Here is a 23,630-nt window from a genome sequence, read left to right on the forward strand (position 1 = left end):
AGCCCGTTAGTTTTCTCTTCAGCAGTTTTGGAGACTTATCCATGTTAATTCTGTAGGGCTAATTTGTCCATTTTAATTACTGTGTCTTGTTCTGTTGTATGAATAAGCCCCAGTTTGTGTACTCTACTTTGTCGCTATTAAAAACAGTACTTATTATAAACAGCCTCATTTGCTGTTTCATTTGTGTTTGTCTTCAGTATAAATCTAAAAATTGAATTAAGAAGTGTAGCAGCTCTGGGGTTTAAGTATTGCTAGATCTGGTACTATCCCTTTGTGAAGTACTTACTAATTTAAGTGTCCACTGGCAATGTTGGGTGAATTTTGTTTCTTTGTATCATTGCTGATATTGGAATTTCGATCTGGGAGTGAAAAGTTTTACTATCCTCTCTTGTAATTTTTCTTCTTCTTTTTTTTTTTTTAAATAATTACACATTTATTTCTTTTTTTTTTTTTTTTGGTTTTTTGGTTTTTCGAGACAGGGTTTCCCTGTAGTTTCTAGAGCCTGCCCTGGAACTAGCTCTTGTAGACCAGGCTGGCCTTGAACTCAGAGATCCACCTGCCTCTGCCTCCCGAGTGCTGGGATTAAAGGTGTGCGCCACCACTGCCCGGCTACACATTTATTTCTTTGTGTCCGTGCACTTGTGGAGGGTAGAGGACAAGTTGGAGGAGTTGGTTCTCTTATACCGTGTGGTTCTTGGAGTTAAGCTCAGGTTGTTAAAGCACTCCCTCCCCACTTACCTATCTCTCTGGCCCAATTGTGTCTTCCTGATTATTATTGAAGCTAAGGGATATTAGATGTCTTCTTTTCCTTTCCTATTGCTGTGATGAGGCACCCTGACAAAAGTGATGTAGGGGAGCTGAGCATGGCAGTGCATGCCTTTATTTCCAGCACTTGGGAGGCAGAGGCAAGCAAATCTCTGTGAGTTCGAGGCCAGGCTAGTCTACAAATTGAATTCTAGTATAACCAGGGATGTTCCACAGAGAAACCTTGTTTTCAGAAACAAAACCGAAAATTAGGGGAGGAAGGGGTTAATTTTAGCTCACAAACCCAGATTACAGTCTTCTAGCCGGGAAGTCAAGGCAGCAAGAACTTGAGCAGCTAGTCACATCAGTAGTCAAGAGCAGATAGAGAGTGCATGCACGCAAGTATGTCTTTAGCCTGCATTTTCACCCTGTGTAGCTAGGACTCCAAGCCAGGGAAGGGGGTATCCTCTCACGTCAATTGAGATAATCTCCCATAGGCACACCCACAGGCTCCTCTGCTAAACAGTCTTCATTTTGACTTGCTTTCCAGGTGGCTCTAGATCGTGTCAAGCTAACAAAGAAACTTCTCAGGGTATGATAATGTATGTCTTTAATTCCAGCAAGGCAGTGGCAGGCAGATCTCTGAGTTTCAGACTAACCTGGTCTACATAGTGAGACCTTGTCTCAACCAAACCAAACCACCACCACCAAAAGACACCCCTCCCCACAAGAGCATCAACCCTGTGCAAAATGATATTGGTCTGTAGTTTTCTTTTGATGCCTATGCCTACTTTTGGTATCTAGGTACTATTGACCTCATGGCATAAGTTTCAAAGGGTTTGTTCTTGTTCTGTTTTGAAAGACTCCATGAAGAATTGGAATTAATTCTGTAAATATTTCTAGTCCTGGTTTTTGTGGGAAGTTTATTGTCAATTTATTCTCTATTGCTATCCAGATTTTTTTTTTTATCTTCAGTTAGTTTTTAAAAAAGTTTTTGTTTTTACAGGAATTAGTTAATTTTATTTTTTTTCCATTTAGTTTTTATGGTATTTTAATTTTTTTCTAATCTCAGGACTATGGTAATGTTCCTTTAATTTCTGATTTTAATAACTGGTCTGTTGTTTTTCCCCTTGGTGATTTTTAGGTTAAGTTAGTGATTTTGTTGATCTGGTCAAAAATCAGCTTGTAGTTTGTTGTGTTTTTTTTTCTCTATGGATGTGTTGTGCCATGCCTACAACACTCCACAGAGGCCTTACAAACACTGCCTTAGGTCTTCCTGTCCTCTTGAACAGTTACGGCCAGGAAGAGGGTGGTCACTTCGGTTCTCCTTAGACCTTGCCATGTAATTTAGGAATAGCTGTCCTTGAGTACAAGGGGAAAGCTTTGTAGCTGAAGCCACTTTTCCGCTTTCACTTCCCAAGTGCTGGCCTTGCAGGTGTACTCCAGTACGCCCTGCTTCACAGTATTTTCTTGAAAAAGCTTTGTATAAAACTTGGGATGAGCCGGGCGGTGGTGGCGCACGCCTTTAATCCCAGCACTCGGGAGGCAGAGGCAGGCAGATCTCTGAGTTCGAGGCCAGCCTGGTCTACAAGAGCTAGTTCCAGGCCAGGCTCTAGAAACTACAGGGAAACCCTGTCTCGAAAAACCAAAAAAAAACAAAAAAAACAAACAAACAAACAAAAAAAAAAAACAAAAAATAAACCAAAAAAACTTGGGATGGCACATGGCACACATTATTTATTTAGACAACCTTTTAATTTTACATGCCAATCCCAGTTCCTTCTCCCCTCCTCCCTCTCCCCTCACCTTCCACTTCCCCCATCCACCCCTCAGAGAGAGTGAGGTTTCCCATGGGGAGTTAACAAAGTCTGTTGCATCTCTTTGAGGCAGGACAAAGACCCTCCCCCCATATCTGGGCTGAGCAAGGTATCCCTCCAAAGAGAATGGACTCTAAAAAGCCAGTTCAAGCACAAGTGATAAATCTTGGTCCCACCGACAGTGGCCCCACAGACTAACCCCAGCCACACAACTGTCACCCACATTCAGAGGGCCTAGTTTGGTCTTAGGCAGGTTCCCCTGTTGTCAGTCCTGAGTCAGTGAGCTCCTACTAGTTAGGTCACCTGTTTCTGTGGGAATCCCCATCATGGTCTTGACCCCTTTGCTCATATTATTGCTTCTCCATTCTCTTCATCTGGACTATGAGAGCTCGGCCCAGTGCTTAGTGGTGGATCTCTGCATCTGCTTCTGTCAGTTGCTGGATGAGGTTTCTATGATGACAATTAAGATAGTCATCTGCTTACAGGGGCAGGCCAGTTCAGGTACCCTTTCCACTATTGCTTAGGTCTTAGCTGGGGTCATCCTTGTGAATTCCTGGGAATTTCCCTAATGCCAGGTTTCTTGCTAATATAATGGCTCCCTCAATAAAGATGTCTCTTTCCTTACTCTCCCTCTCTGTCCTTCTCCTATCTTGGCTGTTCCTCATGTTCTCCTCCCTCCTTTTTTTGTTTGTTTGTTTTTCAAGACAGGGTTTCTCTGTAGTTTCTAGAGCCTGTCCTGGAACTAGCTCTTGTAGACCAGGCTGGCCTCGAACTCAGAGATTCTCCTGCCTCTGTCTCCCGAGTGGTGGGATTAAAGGCGTGCACCACCACGGCCCGGCTTCCTCCCTCCTTTCCTTCTTCCCAGTCCCCCCACCCTCCAATTTTCTCAGGAGTTCTTGTCTATTTTCCATTCCCAGGGGTATCCATGTATGCCTCTCGTAGGGTTCTCCTTGTTACCTAGTTTCTCTGGGGTCATGAATTATAGGTTGGTTATCCTTTGCTTTACAAAGTCTGATATCCCACTTATGAGTGAATACACAGTGTGTTTGTCTTTCTGTGTCTGGGTTACCTCACTCAGGATGTTTTTTTCTAGTTACATCCATTTGACTGCAAATTTATTTTTGTCCCCCAATCTGAATACCAAACCCAGGACCTTGAGCTTGCTAGACAAGCACTCTACCACTGAACAAAATCCCCAACCCCTTGTCTGCAAATTTCAGGATGTCATTGCTTTTAACCACTGAGTAGAATTTCATTGTGTAAATGTACCACATTTTCTTCATCTATTCTTCTGTTGAGGAATATCTAGATTGTTTCCATGTTCTGGCTCTTACGAATAATGCTACTATGAACATAGTTGAGCAAATGTCCTTGTAATATGGGTCTACATTCTTTGAGTATATGCCCAAGAGTGGTATAGTGGGTCTTGAGGTAGATTGATTCCCAGTTTTCTGAGAAATCACCATACTGATTACCTAAGTGGCTGTCAAGTTTACATTTCCGTCCGCAATGGAGGAATGTTCCCCTTACTCCGCATCCTCTCCTGCATAAGCTGTCATCGGTGTTTTTGATCTTAGCCATTCTGGATGTCACCCATTTTTATATTTTAATATAAGATCTGTTCACCTCTTCTTGGCTATATACACCTATTTTACTTTAAAGGCAGAATTCATCGGGGGCTGGAGAGATGTAGTTAAGAACACAGGCTGCTCTTCCAGAGGTCCTGAGTTCAATTCCCAGCACCCACATGGTGGCTCGCAACCATCTGTAATGAGATCTGGTACCCTCTTCTAGCATGCAGGCATACATGGAGACAGAGCACTGTATGCATAATAAATAAATCTTTAAAAAAAAAAGATGGAATTCATCATTTGTTAAGCTATTTTTCACTGCTTCTGGATTAAGTCTACAAATGGGTCCTGAGTAAAAAATTTAAAGATCTGAAACTAATTTATAGAGTTATACAAATAAGATGATTTTGTTGTTTTCTTTCAGGTTCCTCCAAACAAAATAGATTATGAATATAGTGAACTGATACTATATCAGAATCAAGTGATGAGAGAGGCAGATTTATTTCAAGAATCTTTGGAACATATAGAAACATATGAGAAGCAGATATGTGATAAACTTTTGGTGGAAGAAATTAAGGGTAAGTTGACTTGATTTTTTTTATGGCACTTTAAAATTTTTTCCTAACAACACCATGCATTTGGTGACCATCCAAGCACTTGCTACTAAACTATTATTAATTAATTTAATGGCCATGTCATCCTTTTGATATAGGGTGAACTGGGGAGCTGTTGTCCTCTAATTAACATATAGCACTTTCTGATTCGGGTTTTCATTTTATGTGTATAAATGTTTTGCCTGCATGTATGTTATGTGTACTGTGTGAATGCCTGGTGCCTCCAGAAGCCAGAAGAAGGTGTTTGACCCTCTGGAATTGGAGTTACTGGTGGTTGTGAGCTGCTATGTGGGTGCTGGAAATTGAACCCAGGTCTTCTCTAAGAGTAGCCTAGCTTTTAACCACGGAGCCCATCTCAGCCTTTAGTTGGCTTTTGTTTGTGTAAAATGTTTTTATTACTTTTAACTGTGTATATGTGTATATGTGTCTGAATGTAGGTATGTGTATAAGTGACTGTAGCTGTCAGGGATGCAAGAGGCACTGGAGCCCCTAAAGCTGGAGTTAGAGGTGGTTGTTAGCTGCTCAGTGTGGATTCTGGGCACTAAATTCGGATTCTCTGTAAGAGTAATGCATGCTCTTAAGCACTAAACCAGCTTCCTAGTACCTGACAGTATTTCATTGTAATTAACATTAATATCAGTATTAATGACAACAGTGTTTTTAAAATTATCAATAAAATGTAATTATTCAGTTTCTTTCTTGTTCACTGCCTGTAAATGATGAAGCAAAAGAAAATAACAATGATTTTTTCCTTCCTGATGTGTTATTGCTCTTTTGTGATTAATCTTAATACTTTGAGGCAGCTGTTTCTCTGACTTTCTTTTTCTTTTAACATTAACAGAGAATGCAGTCATTACAAAATAAATAGGATACAGTGATACTGGTTTCATTAACAACAACAACAGTTATTAGCCAGAAGGTAGTGTTGCAGCCCTTTAATCCCAGCACTGATGAAGCAGAGGCAGGTGGATTTCTTCTGTGAGTTTGAGGGCAACCTGGTCTACAGAGCTAGTTCCAGGACAGCCAGGATTACAAAAGAGAAAACACACACACACACACACACACACACACACAATCTTGTAAATAGCTGGATTACCACATTCATTTATGTTGGTAACAAGGATTTGGGGAACACCAATCTTGAATAAATAACCAGTTCTCAGTATGGCTCATAGAGGTGGGCTGTGGTATTATTTTTCCAGTGAACTTTGTGGGCCCATTTGATAGTAGATATTTAAGTCATTTGTAATCATTAGGTAAGATCCTTTCAAAAATTGTAAAAGTTGCCAGGTGGTGGTGGCTCATGCCTTTAATCCCAGCACTCGGGAGACACAGGCAGGTGGATCTCTGTGTGTTCGAAGCCAGCCTGATCTACAAGAGCTAGTTCCAGGATAGACTCCAAGGCTACAGAGAAACCCTGTCTCAAAAAAAAAAAATGTAAAAGTAAAGATTTTCGCTTAATTGGTAAGCTTGTGCACTTATTCACTTTGTGTGTTCTTACAGTATTTGCTTCATGGCGGTAGCAGATAACAGATGCTTATGGGGATGAAAATACATTGTTGCCTATTATATCTAGGGAAGGCAGGGAAGTTATTAGACTGGCTAATATGTAGTTGTGCAGAAGTTAGGACCTGTTTATTTTTGATACCCAGCAGTTATGTTCTGCCCATTTTGTAACAGGTCAAGTTCACAAAGTTGTTATGTGTGATATAATTATTCCTAGTTTGATTTTATTTTGGAAATTGGTTATTTAAGACAAAAAATATATTATATTTCCCCTATTCCAGTATGGTAATGTTAAATAATATTATAGAGATAGTCCAAAGCTTTATTTGTTTGAAATTGCTTCCTTGGGGAATGGGAAATATTAGGAACAGGAATGTATACTGTAAAAGCCTCTTTTACCTTAGTTTAAGTGTACTTCCCATTGTATCTGAGGGCTTTAGTGCCCTACTTTTCAGACTCATTTGCAGTTTTTGTGAATTAGTAAAAAAATTTGAACCTTAAAGGCAACTAACATATGAGCATGGCATAGATTTCTTGCTGTGAAATAATGCTTAATTATATAATTGTGTTTAATTATATAATTTTAATAATCTAGAAAAGAAACAGCAAACAGACAGTTACTACAGGAACTTTTAAAGGAAATCACATTTAAATCTTAATGTGAGAAGTTTGGCATATTCCATTTAGAGGACTTGCTAGTTAGATTTTACTGTGTAGGCTTTAGTTATCTCCAGAGGCTATAAAAATATGTATAATGAAAAGGCATTTTTTTACTAAGAAGTTAGTATCTATATGTATATTTAGGAAATGGGAGGGAGCCAGAAATGAATATGGTTCATTTCTGAAGACAAACTATAGATTAATCTATGTTTAGTTATATAAACTGTATATAACAAGTTCAAACGAAGGCTTGTAGAATTGGCGTTTTGTAAAATACTTGTTTACCAGTAATGCTTAGCAAATTCCTCTTGGGTCAGAAAACTAATGTTTAAGCAAAATGAATGTGATTTTAAACTTAATTTTAGGGGAAATGCTATTGAAATTGGGAAGATTAAAAGAAGCCGGTGAAGTATTCAAAAACTTAATTGATCGGAATGCAGAAAATTGGTGTTATTATGAAGGCTTGGAAAAGGCATTGCAACTCCGTATGTAATGATTTTTCTCTTCTTCCTTAACTAGCTTTTGAGTATGATAAAATGAAAGTTAGAGCAGTTCTTGAGAATAGATAATTTTAGCATTAACAGTTGTTTTTTCATGTAGAAAAGTTACAGATTAGATGTGGGCATGAAAATTAACTAAAATATTTATACTTAATACTAAGAGATGGTTTTAGATTCCTTCACCCATTTAAAATCTTTTATTCTATTCATATTAGAGTTTGTATCAGTTAGGGTTCTCTAGAGGAACAGAAGTGATAGAATGAATGTGTGTGTCTAAAGGGGTTTATTAGAGTGTTCACAGGCTGTGGTCTGGTGTCCAACAACATCTGTCTTCCGATGGATGTCCAGGATCCAATAGTTGTTCATAAAACATTAAGAACTTTACCTAAAATATATAATGAAAGCTACTGATTATATTTTTTAAAAGTTCTTCTGGAGAGCTGGTTTAAAAGGATGATTTTAAGATGTGGTACACACCTTTAATCCTAGCACTCGGAAGAGAGGCAGGCGGATCTCTGTGTTCAAGTGCCGGACACACATACACACATTCACACACACATAGGCTCACACACGCATGCACGCACACACACACACACACACACACACACATAGACACATGTAGGATGATTTACTGATTATAATATTTTTACCACCACAGTTTTAAATGTAATTTTTGACAAAATTGAAAGCAACTTTGATACTTACAATACAGGTTTTGTGTTAAAGTTTGTTACTGTTATAGATAAAAATTATACTATAATCTCACATATTTTTACTGACACTAGGCTCTTTAGATGAGAGGCTTCAGATTTATGAAGAAATTAGTAAGCAGCATCCCAGAGCAGTTTCACCGAGAAGATTGCCTTTGAATTTTGTCCCAGGTAATATTAGGATATCTGTTGCAACATAATAATTCTTTTGAAACTAATGGGTACCATTCATGTTTTAAATTTTTCCTTTGTGTTCTAGAGTTTATATATTGGTGTGTGTATGTAAGAGTGATTAGTTATATTGCAAGCCAGTTTGTCATAAGCTCACTGACATAACAATCAAATGGCTAATCCCATGTAAAGGGGCTTGGAAATGCCATTTTTTCCTAATATGAAACTATATTGAGGCTGTGAAATGAGGTTATGATGTAAGAGGTGTTGTTGCAAGAATAAAGAAAGAATAGGGAGTAAGATACAGTCTGCCAATAGTGCTGAGGGTACTTTCATTATGGCTGAAGTGTGTGTTTTGACTCCTTGGTTTCTGCTGGTAAGCATTTCTCTAGTTTTCCTATTACTTGGTAAATCGTTTGATATCTTCCAATAAAATGACATGTCAGCTAATATGAAAACAGATATATACTGTACATGGAAGAGAGAATTGGTCATAAGATTAAGTCAGCTAGCATCAGGGGACGGTTATTTTCTTTATACCTGGTTGTATCTAAATTCATAAGTCTCCGTAAAATATCTATTCTCTCATCAAAGACATCGTGGGGAACATTGATTACTAATATAATATTTTAGGAATTGATTTATAAAGAATACAATTTTTAGAATATAAAAAGAGTGGTCAGTTATGAATTTTAGTATATAAATAAGAATGTCATGCTTCAATATATAGTTTAATATTGGTTTTAAGTATTGTAAGCTATGTACAAAAATATTTTCTTAAATAACTTAAAAAAGGCAGCTGTATTTAGAAGATAAAATTTCTTAGAATCGATGACAATCTGTTTAGGATATATACTCAAAGAGTTGTGAGCTCTTTGTGTCCTTCAGTGTTTGAGAAATGAGTACCATTCCTTTGAGATCCTCAGTAGCAGTCACTTTTTTGTTGTTTGCTATGACAAAAATACCTGCGATGAACACCTGCGAAAGGGGAAAGGTCTGTTTTTCTTACAGTGTCACAGGTTTAGTTTAGTCCATGGGTCCATTGTTTCTGGACGTGCTGAAGCAGAATGTTATTTGTAGAAGTGTATAGCTGTCCGATAGTGGGGATGAAGTAGACGGTGTTTAGAGTAACTAATAGACCCCAGATACTGCTTACTTCTTACACCGTGGTGCTCTTTCTTTAAACCAATTGGTGTAGTTTCAGTTTACATGAAGAAGCTGGGCTTAGTGGACAGGTTATTTGTTCACGGGCACACACAGAGTAGAGCATGTATATTCTTCTAAGCCACAGCCTCTTACTGTTTACCATAATATTATTAATTCCTCTGTATGCCTGAGGAAGTGCTGGGAAGATAGGATCTTTGAAACTACTTTTGGTTTGAAAGGAATTACTGATCTAGATGTAAATGCTATCTTGTGGCTTTCAAAAGATGAGTACATAGGATTTCATAAGAAATCTGAAGTCATGTTTATGATGTTCAGTGATATTGCTTATGCGTCTTTTACTTCGTGCAGTCTGCTCAACCAGGTAGCCAGTCTGCTTTGTTGGTTTGCGATTGCTGGGTTTTGTGCAGTGTTGCTACTCATAACAAAACCCAGGAAAACATTTAAATAATTTGCTGGCATAAGATACCTTGTGAAAAAGTTTTTAAAATTCATTTGTGTGTGTGTATGTGTTAGATGGGGTGGCAGTGGGGTTGTCTGTACGCATATGCCACAGTGTGTGTGTGTGATCAGAGGCTGTTATAGACTGGCCAGGACCCCAACAGGAAGCCATCTTCCTGGAGTTGGTTCTCTCCTTCCATGCGGGTCCCAGGGGTTGACCTTGGGTCATCAGGCTCATGTACCCATTGAGCAATCTTGCTGACCCCCATGTTTCTGGTTTTTTTTTAATAAATGGATAAATTCAAGCCTTACTGTCATTATGTTCCTATGTCTTCATTTAAAAGCAGATTTCAGTATTTTCTCCCTCTCTCCTCTTTTCCCTTTCATCTTCTTCCTCTTTTTCTGTACCCCGATTTCCTCCTTCTTCCTTTTTTGATGGATCTCCCAGCTGGTTTTGTAGCTAAGGATGACTTAGAATATCTCATTCTTCATGCTCTACCTCCCTAGTCCTAGGATTAGAAGCATTTGCCACCACATCCTTTTTACTGCAGTGCTTGGGATAGAAGTAAGGGCCTTTGTGCATACCAGGGAAGCTTTTACTAATTGAGCTACATCTCTAACCCCTTTTTAATGTTCCTGCTAAAAACAAAAAAGTGACACCAGCTGCTTCTGATTGGTAGGTACACTTAGATCACAGCACTCAGGAGCCTGAGTTAGGAGGCTATCAAGGTTGGTTGGAGCAACGTAGCAAAGGTATGTCTCAAACAAACAAACAAAAACAAAAATGAAGATACTAGAAATTTTTGTTACAGGTAGCAGTAATAAGAAAATTATTTGCTTGATGTTGCAAGTAGGGTGTTTATTACTTCATAGCTAAGTGCCTCAGCTCAAGTTAATGTGTGACATTCTTCAGTGGCAGTCTCATTCCCCAGAAGATGGTCTCTGTTGGCAAATATTTATACATTTTTGTTATAATCACTGCTTTATCACTAGTACCTGAAATAATGTTGGGATATAGTAGCGTACCTGGTCCATGATTGTGGAATGAACAAATGTTGAAATTGGTAATACCACTTGAACTCAAGTTTAGGAAGATAATTTGCCTACTTCTTAAAAATAGTGCCAGTCATAGTAGATGTGGAAATGCCATTATCAGTTGTCTGCAGGGGTTTGGACAAAGTCTATGTGAGGGAGAGATTAGGAAGAATACCTGTTCTTAGAATTTTAACCAGATTGGTTAGTAAATTGATGCTGTCTAAAACTGCACAATCTTTTCATTTACCTGTCAGAAGTATTCCTTGGAGATACTTTGAATAGAAATTAGGGGAAATGTCAACTGAAACATTGCTGCTATGCTTGTTATATGACAAGATAGTGCTGACTTTGGAGGTTTAAAATCTGATCTTAGAATAACTGTTCTGAAGGAGCTTTATCTGTTCAGTAATTTGACAGTTGATCCCATCAGCCAAAGTTTACTTTTGTCTCTAGGTAAAAAATTTAGAGAACTCATGGATAAATTCCTGAGACCAAACTTGAGCAAAGGATGTCCACCCCTGTTCACTACTTTGAAATCTTTGTATTCTAATGCAGAAAAGGTAAGTTTGGCTTTTAATCAGTTTTGCCATTATTAACAGGAAGATTTCTATGGACTATGCTATGATTTAATTATTTTCTCTATTGTACCAATGTTTGTCTTTTTATACCAATACTATATACCAAAAATATATGATTATAGTATAATGATAGCAAAGGGCTTATCATGTTATGAAGTTTGTAGCAAGGAAAAGCATTTTAAAAACACTGAGATTTGCCAGGTGGTGGTGACACACACCTTTAATCCCAGCGCTTGGGAGGCAGAGGCAGGAAGATCTGAATTCAAGACAAACCTGGTCAGAGACTTTAAGTAAATCTTTAACGATCCCATTATGGTATGATGCCTTTACCTGGTTGGGAGGGGGAGATGCCATTAGGTCAGTGGAGTATGAGGGACATGTTGTAATTAATAAGTTAAATCCTAGTAGGTATGACAGTTTTAGGATTTGGGGAGATGTCTCAGTCGCATAGAACTCGCTGCACAAGCATCTATGTAGAAAGTGGGTATGTACTTGCAGTCCAGTGCTAGAGACATGGAGCGCCCTGGGGCTTGCTTGCCAGCTAGCCTTGCTTAAGTAACCAGGCTCAGGTTTCAATGAAAGATCCTGACATGTAAAACACCTGACACACACGCACCCTCCCTCATGTGCACTGCATACCTTATAAGCGAGTATGATAAAGAAACTACCTTTATACTTAAGTCTTGGTTATAAAATTGAAAGATAAATAGATAATTAGAACTTGATAGGAAAGCCAAGTGTTGTAGCACAGACTTGCAGTTCTTATTGCTTGGGAGACAGACAGGGGGACTTCAGCTCAGGAGGCTTAACTAGTGCAGCATAGTGAGCCCTCTCCCTGCTAGAAAAGGGGGAGGGTTAATCAAAAGGAAGTTATACTTTTATTCCCAAATATTCTTTCTTGAATTTCTTATTTTTTAAGGTCTAAAATCTTATGGTCAGTCATTTTTATAGTCAATTTTTGAAAAACGCTGTTGGATATTAAGATTTTTTTTATCAATCATCTCTCAGTTTATTTAAGTTTGACCCATATTTTTATTTTAAGTAATACTTGTGGATAATGAAATGTTGGAATAAAATCAGTAGTTAGAAAATCTGATTGGCTCATGAAACCTTGAGGGTCCCACTCAAATCATTTTCCCAGCCTAGCAGTTGGTGAGTTAGGATAATCGATTCATGTTCCACCATGGGCATGTTCTGGCATGTAACTCGCAGCTCGTTGGGAATTCTGTCACTTACTTGCTGGAGCTTTAATTGCAAAGACCACAGGTCAAAAGCCATGCTTTAAGAAGTTATTAAAGCTTTTATTTCAATAATTAAAATATAATAGAGTCTCTTTAGTACTAATCAAATATAACTGCTTGAAGAAAATATTTAAAACAAGAGAAGACGGTTGGACTTAGAAGGTTTAAAGTTTGTCGAAAATTTAAGACATTGTATTAGTGAGAAAATATTAGCAATAAATAACTTCAGGAAAGGTTTGTTCTGGTTCGCAGTTTAGGAGTTTGGTCTGTGTGAACATCTTTGTGAGGGGAATGTATAGTGGAATACATTGATCACATCATGGCAGGCAGGCATTGAAAAGGGAAAGGAAAGGGCTGGAATATCAATATACTCTGAAAGACATGCCTTTCCAGTGACCTAATGTTCCTCCCACATAGACCCATTCTACAATTTCTGCTGTCTCCCAGTAGTGGTGTCAGTTAGGAATTAAACTAGAGTTTGAATCTCAACACCTACTTAAAAAGCCAGGCATGGCTGTACTTTCCCATAATCCTCTCAGTCTCACAGTCTAGCTCAGTTGGTGAGCCTGAACCTCATAGAAGAGAAAGTGTATCGGCACACGAGACCACTTCCTAAATATAACCCCAGCAGCACAGACAGACAGAGAAACAATAAATGGGACCTCCTGAAATTGAAAAGCTTCTGTAAAGCAAAGGGCACAGTCAACAAGACAAAAGGACAGCCTACAGAATGGGAAAAGATTTTCACTAACCCCACATCCTACAGAGGTTTGATCTCCAAAATATACGAAGAACTCAAGAAATTGATCATCAAAAGAACAAATGATCCAATAAAAAGATGGAGTAGAGACCTAAACAGAGAACTCTCCACAGAGTAATCTAAAATGACTGAACGACATGTAAGGAAATGTTCAACATCCTTAGTCATCAGAGAAATGCAAATCAAAACAACTCTGAGATTCCATTTTACACCTGTAAGAATGGCCAAGATCAAAATGGCTTATGCTGGAAAGGATGTGGGGTAAAGAGAACATTCCTGCATTGCTGGTGGGATTGCAAGCTGGTACAGCCCCTTTGGATGTCAGGGTGGCAATTTCTCAGAAAATTAGGAAGCAACCTTCCTCAAGACCCAGTAATACCACTTTTGGGCATATATCCAAAGGATGCTCAGTCATGCCACAAGGACATGTGCTTAACTATGTTCATAGCAGCATTGTTTGTCATAGCCAGAACCTGAAAACAACCTAAATGCCCCTCAACCAAAGAATGGATAAGGGAAATGTGGCACATTTTTCACAGTGGAGTACTATACTCACTCATAAGTGGTTTTTCAACATAAAGCAAAGAAAATCAGCTTACAGATTACAATCCCAGAGAATTTAGACAGCAAATGAGGACCCTAAGAGAGACATACACAGATCTAATCTACATGTGAAGTAAAAAAAAGACAAGATCTTCTGAGTAAATTGGGAGCAGGGGCATCTTGGGAGAGGGTTGAAGGGGAGGGGAGAGGCAGGGAGTGGAGCAGAGAAAAATGTAGAGCTCCATAAAAATCAATAATAAGAAAAAGATATCTGCTGCCTTTAATTTTGTTTTATCCATGGTTCTTAAACTCGTGTATGTGTTAACTAGAGGGTTTATAAGCAGAGATTATAGATTCTGTCTGAATTGTCTAAAACTGTGGTTCTTGGGGGCTGGAGAGAGATGGCTCAGTGATTAAGAGCACTGGCTCTTCTTAGAGAAGACCTAGGTTTGGTTCCTTCAAGGGAACCAGTGCCTACTTCTGATCTTTCGTGAGCACCCAGGCAAGCATGCGGAGCACATACAATCATGCAATCAAAATCCCCTCTTTTTTTGTTTTTAGAGAGAAGTTTTCTCTGTGTAGCCCTGGCAGTCCTGGAATTAACTCTGTAGATTAGGTTGGCCTCAAATTCAAGAGATCCACCTGCCTCTTCTTCCTGAGTACTGGGATTAAAGATGTGGTCGAATACACCTGGCTTACAAAAACACTTTTACATAAAATAAATATTTTAAACGATGTACACCTCTTGGGTTCCTATCTTGATGATATTAGTGATCTATGGATTTCACCTTCAGAACTATTCCTATGAAAAACAATTAATTTCCAGATCATGAGTTTGCTTTCTTGCCTGCCTGCCTATCTGTCTGCTGTCTGTCATCTATCGATCTATCGATCTATCGATCTAATCTATCGGTTTTTTGATACAGGGTTTCTGTATGTAAAAGTCCTGGATGTCCTGTAACTCTGTAGATCAGGTTGGCCTCTAACTCAATGAGATTTGCCTGCCTCTGCCTCCCAAGTGCTGGGATTAAAGGCGTGTGCCACCACTGCCCAGCACTTTAATTTATTTTGTTGATAGAAAATGCACATAATTTTGGAGTGCATTGTGCCTCTTCTGCACACATATACAATATCTAGTGACCAGATAGGGTAACTAACATCTCTGGCTCCTTAAGTAAATCATCTGTTAGGGAATTTGGAACTCCTGTTTTATAGTTTTAGAAAAAAATATAAATTGTTAGGAACTGTTATTACCCCACTGTGCTATAGAGCAGAGCTTCTTAAACTTTTCCACTTGTGACCTTTTTTGCCTGAGAAGTTTTTATTGACCCCTGATTTTATAAGCATTTAAAATAAGTTTTATGTAGGTCAAACATTTACTGATAATAAACCATGTTATAATTTATTTTAAAACACTTCTTTGGTCTATATATATTTACATAATTTATTAAAGATGAGAACATATTTGCATGCTAATGGTGGATGTGCTTATCTGTTTTTATATAAAGAATTAAATCTTGGCTGTGTATTTGATACTGCCGGGCACAGAGCACATTTAGTTCTCCTAGACTTTATGTTTGTGGTGTGTGAGTATGCACGTGCATGTAGAAGTTAAAGGATGACTTTAGGTATTTGTCCTTGCCTTCTACCGTGTTTGAGTGTCTTATCTTCGCTATTGACTGCATATACCATACTAGCTGGCCAGTGAGATTCTGGGGAGCTATCTCTGCCTCCCATCTCCTTATAGGAACACTGAAATTAGAGGCACACACAACTCTCCAGCTTTTATGTGGGCTCTAGAGATTAAAACTCGGGCTCTCTGCTAGTGCCAGCTTTTATGTGAGTGCCAGGGTGTGAACCCGGGTCTTCCTGCTTGTGTGACCAGCACTTTACTGACTGAACCATCTTTTTTTTTTTTTTTTGGTTTTTTTCGAGACAGAGTTTCCCTGTAATTTCTAGAGCCTGTCCTGGAACTAGCTCTTGAACCATCATTTTTAATGTGTGCCTTTTAAACTTTGAATCATTTTCAAATTAAAAATTTGAAAAATTAAATTTTTTTGTAAGGAGTGACATTTTATAAAATTAAATATTTATATAGTTTTTATAGTTTTACAGAGCAAAACAGGGAAGCAAAAGACAATTTAATTTTTCATGAATTATATAAATGTGGTAATTTGTCCTTCAATAACATCAGGATTCTGGGATTACAGATCTAGCTTGCTGGTTGATGAAAATTTATTTGAGCTGTTTTTGATCTTTTTCTTCTTGGGATCATTAATAAACACAGCAGTGCTTTGTCTTTTTCTTGGTCCTCTAAAATGTTCAGATTGGCGGGCGGTGGTGGCGCACGCCTTTAATCCCAGCACTCGGGAGGCAGAGGCAGGCGGATCTCTGTGAGTTCGAGGCCAGCCTGGTCTACAAGAGCTAGTTCCAGGACAGGCTCTAGAAACTACAGGGAAACCCTGTCTCGAAAAACAAAAACAAAAAAAAAAAGAGCTAGTTCCAGGACAGGCTCCAAAGCTACAGAGAAACCTTGCCTAAAAAAAAAATTTAAAAAAAAAATTGCCTAAAATGTTCAGATTGGGAGGTGGGAGAAATAGTATTTTGATATCTTTAGTTTGAGAGATGTTGAGTGGTTGAGAAAACTTGCTGTTCTTTCTAAGGACCTGAGTTTGGCTCCCAGCATACATGTCAGAGAGCTCATAACCACATTTAATTCAAGGTTTAGGGCATTGGGCGCCCTCTTTTGGCCTCCATGAGCACCTGCACAGAAATTGCTTACACACAGACTGACACACAATAAAAATAAAAAATGAATAGCTGTTCCGATCAAATTAGTTCGCAAATAAAAATACATTCAGTAAAGCATTTTTAAATTAAAAAATTGTTTCTTTAACAGGTTTCAATAATCCAGGAACTTGTTACTAATTATGAAGCTTCTCTTAAAATGACTGGCTTTTTTAGCCCTTATGGTAAGTTTAAACTAGACTAAATTAGAATTTTATTGCTTATTTCAATCTAATCACGGAAATACTAGTTTACATTTATTATGTGTATATTACATAAATGCCTACTTACTGGTTTTTGAATTAGTGAATAAAATGAGAGTATTTTTAATATTATTTAGTTTAAAATTTCCATAATCTTTTTTATTGTGAGTTTGCCTTATTTAACAAGGAAAACAGATTTAAGAGGTTGAATGGCTTGCCCAAGACCAGGTATTTAGTTTAATTAGAACCTGTTTTCCTGAATCCCTGAATTCTATATTTTTTATTCTTGAATTAAGTTTTAATTATGTCTATTTGGACCTTTGATTCTCTGTGAGGATGTATGTAAACAAAGACAATTTAGAAAATGCTGTAGGATGTTTCAAGTATGGAGACAATCTCTTTATATTCTTCATGTGTCTTTTTAGACAATTTAGAAAGTCCTGTAGGATGTTTCAAGTATGGAGACAATCTCTTTATATTCTTCATGTGTCTTTTTGTACTCTTCATGTGTCTTCAAGTATGGAGACAATCTCTTTATATTCTTCATGTGTCTTTTTGTACTCTTCATGTGTCTTCAAGTATGGAGACAATCTCTTTATATTCTTCATGTGTCTTTTTATACTCTTCATGTGTCTTCAAGTATGGAGACAATCTCTTTATATTCTTCATGTGTCTTTTTATACTCTTCATGTGTCTTCAAGTATGGAGACAATCTCTTTATATTCTTCATGTGTCTTTTGTGTCATTGCTCTTGGAGTTTGGAGGGTTTTTTTGATTTTTCTGGGGAAAAAATTAGTGTGATGAATGTTTTGCCTGCATGTGTGTGTCTGTGCACTATTTGCATGCCTGGTTCCCCATAGACCAGAAAAGGGCAGTAGATTCCTTGGAATTGGAGTAACAGACAGTTGTGAGCTGCCATGTGATGTTAGGACTCGAACCTGGGTTCTCTGGAAGAGCAGAACGCTCTAAACTGCTGAGCCATCTATCCAGACTCCAGCCGATACTGTTTTTTGTTGGGTTTTGTGGTCTTTTAATATATCGAAGTGATGGCTTTAAGAAATGCCTTTTGTTGCTGAGCGGTGGTGGTGCACGCCTTTAATCCCTGCGCTCGGGAGGCAGAGGCAGGCAGATCTCTGAGTTCGAGGCCAGCCTGGTCTACAAGAGCTAGTTCCAGGACAGGCTCCAAAGCTACAGAGAAACCCTGTCTTGAAAACCAACCAAACAAAAAACCCAACAAAGAAATGCCTTTTGTTAAAAGCTTATTTGTTTTGTAGACTTCCCTATACTTTAGATTTGGCTGGCTGCTTTCTTTTGGTATCATTGTGTGTTTTTCTCTGTCTTTCCTATTTCATGTAGCATTAGTAGTTGAGATGAATAGATTTGAGATCTGTTTGAATACATCACAGGTGGTGCTTTGTGCTTGACATGCTCTGGTTATCTCTCTGATGGTAGCATTGATCAGAGTTTCTTATCAGGCCAATGTGCCTGTTAAAAAGTTCCTCCTGGACCTCTGACCTAAGGATTTTGGTAATCTTTGAGTAGTAGTTCCTAGATCCCTTATTTCATTCTTACTCCCCACAGCAGGGCAGAACAGGCTATAGGTTGAACCCAGGGCCTCGTGCAAGTGTTATGCCACGGACTTAGAACTCTAGTTCTGAAACTGTTTTTAAAGAATCTTCTTTCATATACTTTGGTCTCCTGAATTAGATAGTGTTTATGAAAGATAAATGTTTGATTCTTTGGCCTTGTCTGCATTTTCCCTATTTACTTTTCTCTTGCCATGACAAGACACCATGACCAAGGTAACATAACAGATGACAACAAACATGCAGTGTGGGTTCATGGTCTCAGAGGGTTAGAACCCATGTCCATCGTGACAGGGAGCATGTCAGCAGGTAGACAGCTGAAAGTCTATGTCTACATCCACAAGCACTAGGCAGACAGCACTAACTGTAAATGGCATGGGCTTGCAACCTTAAAGCCAAATTCCACTTCTCTAACCTTCTCATTCTTTTCCAGTGGTTCTGTACACTGGGGACCAAGCATTCAAGTATATGAGTCTGTTGGGGCTGTTTCTATTCAGACCATCACAGCCTTCTAGTTTATGCTTCAGTGTTATTCACACTATTGTCTTGTCATTTGTTTAGTTGGCTACATATCTTCGGTTGATAGAATACAGGTAATTCACTCTGCCTCACTGTAGACACGTCTGCCATTCTGCAGTCCATTTTGGTAGCTGCTTCAGTGCAGGATTGGAAGCAGAATAGAGCTCAGATAATGTATCTATGTGGCTGCTATTGTTAGTTGACTTTGGGCTGTGGTACCCTAATCTTAGAGTTGTGGTATATGAGGGGTATTGTTGTCTCACCGGGGTATATTTTTTGAGTCATAATTCTTCACTTTGATGATGCTCTGGCTGTGTTTAAGTTTATAATGTGCTACTTGAGACAATTGCACACTCTTGAGATAACTCATGTGAACTTAGAACTCATTCCTCTGCTTCTTGTGTCATATTTGCTAGACATACATATTTTGCACATGTGGCAGTGCATAATGTGTAAGTTTTTCTTCTGCTGAAATCCTGCAATGATAGGTAGGTAATCTCTGCTCCAAGTTACCCTCTTTGATTATTTTTCTGGCTCACTGCATTTTGTTTTTGTTGGGAGAACTCATGCAGTTAGATAGATTGTTCTTTTCTGGCACTATTTATTTGGAGATTTTATTCCTGTGCATGGCTGTTCCTTTTGAACTTGATGCCATGGAGTCATGCCTCTTTCTGGTAGATTGTTTTTGCTGAGCTTTTGCTCTTAGTAATAATAGTTGATCTCAATATGAATTAGGAAAATAAAGCATGTAGGTTTGCTCTACTTAGTATTCCTGTAACAATTTAATATTTGTTTGCTTGCAGAGAATGGGGAAAAGGAACCCCCGACAACTCTACTCTGGGTCCAGTATTTCCTGGCACAGCACTTTGATAAACTTGGACAGTATTTGCTGGCTTTGGAGTATATTAATACTGTGATTGCTAGTACTCCAACTCTGATAGAATTATTCTACATAAAAGCAAAAATTTACAAGGTAAGATCTTAATCTTGATTTTTTTGTGTGATTGGAATTGAGTCATTTTTTTAAGCTGAAGTAGCAGTAACTCCTAAGATTCTCTGATAATTTTTCCTATATTCTAATAATTTTAAGGAATTCTTTATTGTGTAACAATGTTAGTCATTTGGTTCAGTTCTTAGAGTGGATTTATAATCACCTAGTTTTCTAGGTAAACTGATAACATCATGTCCAATTTCTAACTTGTTTTCTTTTTTTTTTAAATATTTATTTATTTATTATGTATACACTATTCTGTCTGTGTGTATGCCTGCAGGCCAGAAGAGGGCACCAGACCTCATTACAGATGGTTGTGGTTGCTGGGAATTGAACTCAGGACCTTTGGAAGAGCAGGCAATGCTCTTAACCGCTGAGCCATCTTTCCAGCCCCCTAACTTGTTTTCATTTATATTTCTTTCCCATTTCTATGGCACCCATGTTCTCTAAGTGGATTTGTCTAACACCTCTCCTCCTGCAGCATATAGGTAATCTTAAAGAAGCTGCAAAGTGGATGGATGAAGCACAGTCTTTGGACACAGCTGATCGATTCATCAATTCCAAATGTGCAAAATACATGCTTCGAGCAAATATGATAAAAGAAGCAGAGGAAATGTGCTCCAAGTTCACAAGGGTAGGGAATAGCATATATAAGTATATAATTGTCTGAATTAAAATTGAAGTTCTATGGTGGTTTGTTAAGTTTGTCATTGAAATTCATAAGAATTCCTTTAAAAAAAATCCCATTTTGTCCATGTTCCAAATATGGTTTCTTATTGTGGTGTTGGCATGCGTGTGGGTGTGAATGCAAGCACCCAAGATGTCCAGAGGAGAATATCAAATCTCCTGGAGCTGGAGTCAAAGGTGGTTGTGAGCTGATCAGTGTGGATGCTGGCCACTGAACTCTGGTCCTCTGGCCAAATTCACTTTGTGTTGGGTGTGCTGATGTACACCTTTAGTCCCAGCTTTGAGGAGGCAGAAGCAGGCCAATCTCCGTGAGTTCAGGGCTGAATTGATCTTCATAGCAAGATTCAGGCTAGTCAGGGTTGCATAGTAAAACTCTGTTTTAAGATAAGTAAACTTTAAAAATTTAGTTTGTATCACAAATTTGTCTCCTTTATAACTTATTTTTTTAAATATTTATTTATTTATTATATATACAATATTCTGTCTGTGTGTATACCTGCAGGCCAGAAGAGGGCACCAGACCCCATTACAGATGGTTGTGAGCCACCATGTGGTTGCTGGGAATTGAACTCAGGACCTTTGGAAGAGCAGACAGTGCTCTTAACTTCTGAGCCATCTCTCCAGCCCCCTCCTTTATAACTTATGACTTCTCTTTAGTTCTCTATTAAATCATCTTCAGAATTGCTCAGAGTTCTTTCTGTGTATTTTCTGTGACATTTTAGAATTTAAGTTATCTAAAAATTGTTTGGCTAAATACTTGTCCTATATTTTCTTCTTTTATTGTCCCTTCTGTAATAGTGTCCTAATAGACATGATACTTGGTTTTGATTAAAATTACAGGTTCAGCCGGGCGGTGGTGGCGCACGCCTTTAATCCCAGCACTCGGGAGGCAGAGGCAGGCGGATCTCTGTGAGTTCGAGACCAGCCTGGTCTACAAGAACTAGTTCTAGGACAGGCTCCAAAGCCACAGAGAAACCCTGTCTCGAAAAAAACAAAAAAAAAAAAAAAAAAAAAAAAAAATTACAGGTTCATAGAACAGAACAGAAGGCCTGAAGATTGATTCAAATATATTTGGAAACTTGAAAGAAGCACTTTTAAAATTAAAGATAAAATTGCTGAGGTGGGCATTTATGTTGAAAAATTAAATGGTGTCCCTGTCTTACATTGCACACATACCAGTTCAGAGGGACCAAAGAGGTAAATATAGAAGACAAATCAGATATTTGAAGGAAATGCAGCAGGAGTCAATTTAGTTTACAGAAAGGTTCTTCATGTTTGGAGAGGAAGCTTTTTTTTTTTTTCTTAAAGAAGCAAGGAGGCATATTTTTTTTTAAAAAATTTAATTTTTAGGTGGTTTTTGTTTTGTTGCTGGTGTTGTCTTCTTCAGGTTTCTCTGTGAAGTCCTGGCTATACTGGAATTCATAGAGACCAGGCTGGCCTTGAATTCCTAGAGATTTGCTTCCCAAGTGCTGGGATTAAAGGCATGTGCCAACTCTGCCTGGTCCTTTTAGGTATTCTGTCTCTTGATAGTTCTGTATTATTGATATGCTGTTCTCCTAACTTTCTCTGTATCTTTCTTTATACTTTGAGCATCTTTTTGGTTATTTATTTAGCTTTTTGAGGCAGGTTCCAGTAGGCAAAGATGACTTAAAATACACTGGGTAGGGAAGATGATCTTGAACTTCTGATCCTCGTGTCTGCCTTCTGAGTGCTAGAACTACAGGTTTGTGCCCCCGTGCCCAGTTTTCTATGGTGCTGTGTATTGAACCCAGGGCTTGATTCACAGTAGGCAAACATTCTGCCAGGTGAGCTACAGGATACTCAGCTTTACTAATTTAAGTTTTTATTGACATATAGCAGTAGTGCATATTAATGGAGTTCAGTGTGTTATTTATATGTGCATGTTTAACATGAACTGATCAAATTCAGTCACCCTAGAAATGTTAAGAGGAAGCATGAATAACAATGATATATTTGACTATATTAATTTAAGCATATGTGTAGCAAAATAATAGTAATCAGAGTGAGAGAGAATTGGAGAATGTATCCACCCTATGATGATGACAGAAACTTTGCCAAGAACACGGGGGCTGGAGAGATGACTAGTAGTACTGTTTACGTCCATGTAGGACACTCAGGTGTCTGATGCTTCATAGGACCATCTTTGGAATTGAACGGTCTTGGGTCACGCCGTGACCAGTACTGTGCTTCTGCATCCTTTCCACTACATCACAGGTGTCAAGAGTAGAAGAGATGACAACAGAGAATCATAAAAGTCCTTAGGTTTTTAGATAAAAATACTATTTGGTAGGTAAAGGTAGGGAGTAGAAGTAGAATTAAAAAATGAATGTGTAAAATTTAAGTTAAATTTTAGTCCAGTGATTTAAATAAGTTCAGACATCTAGAATGTCTTCAAGGGCATAGGAGAATAAAGTGAATGAGTGAAATGCTCACGTTGACAGATTGTTTAAAGCTTAGACTTACAGAGGGTTACAAATGCTTTATTAGTAGTTCTTTATGGTAAGTGTTATAATTATGCTGGCCTACCCTGTCACCTGGGTACTCTGTCCCTTTAAGAGACAGGCTCTGCCCACTCCCAGTCTCCCTCCCCCATATACACAGAGGCAAGCTGCTATCACCCCACCTCTGTCCTTCTGAAGAGACAGTCTCTGCCTCCCCCCCTTTCCTCTTTCCTCTCTTTCTCTGTCCCTCTTATCTCTCCCTCTCCTCCATAACCCCTTACCCTTATATCCTCCCAATACCCCTAAATAGACTCTCTGCATGGTGTATCTGTCTGTCTCC

The 23,630-nt window shown here is 38.4% G+C and overlaps 1 protein-coding gene across 6 annotated transcripts in view; it reads left to right on the top strand.

Annotated features, from left to right (window-relative positions):
• Window positions 1–23,630, top strand: part of Naa16 (N-alpha-acetyltransferase 16, NatA auxiliary subunit) — a 59,177-nt gene that overhangs the window by 12,616 nt on the left and 22,931 nt on the right. For all 6 annotated transcript variants that reach the window (XR_005282978.1, XR_005282979.1, XM_038310125.1 and 3 more), the window contains 7 exons: window positions 4,557–4,710; window positions 7,278–7,397; window positions 8,198–8,293; window positions 11,387–11,493; window positions 16,955–17,027; window positions 19,954–20,123; window positions 20,623–20,775. Coding sequence is in view for 4 of the 6 variants with exons in the window: in XM_038310125.1 (XP_038166053.1) it covers window positions 4,557–4,710; window positions 7,278–7,397; window positions 8,198–8,293; window positions 11,387–11,493; window positions 16,955–17,027; window positions 19,954–20,123; window positions 20,623–20,775 (873 nt within the window). In the remaining 2 variants the exon portion in view is untranslated. The remainder of the gene's footprint in view (window positions 1–4,556; window positions 4,711–7,277; window positions 7,398–8,197; window positions 8,294–11,386; window positions 11,494–16,954; window positions 17,028–19,953; window positions 20,124–20,622; window positions 20,776–23,630) is intronic.

This window comes from Arvicola amphibius, chromosome 13 (genome assembly GCF_903992535.2).
Source record: "Arvicola amphibius chromosome 13, mArvAmp1.2, whole genome shotgun sequence".
Lineage (NCBI taxonomy): Eukaryota > Metazoa > Chordata > Mammalia > Rodentia > Cricetidae > Arvicola > Arvicola amphibius.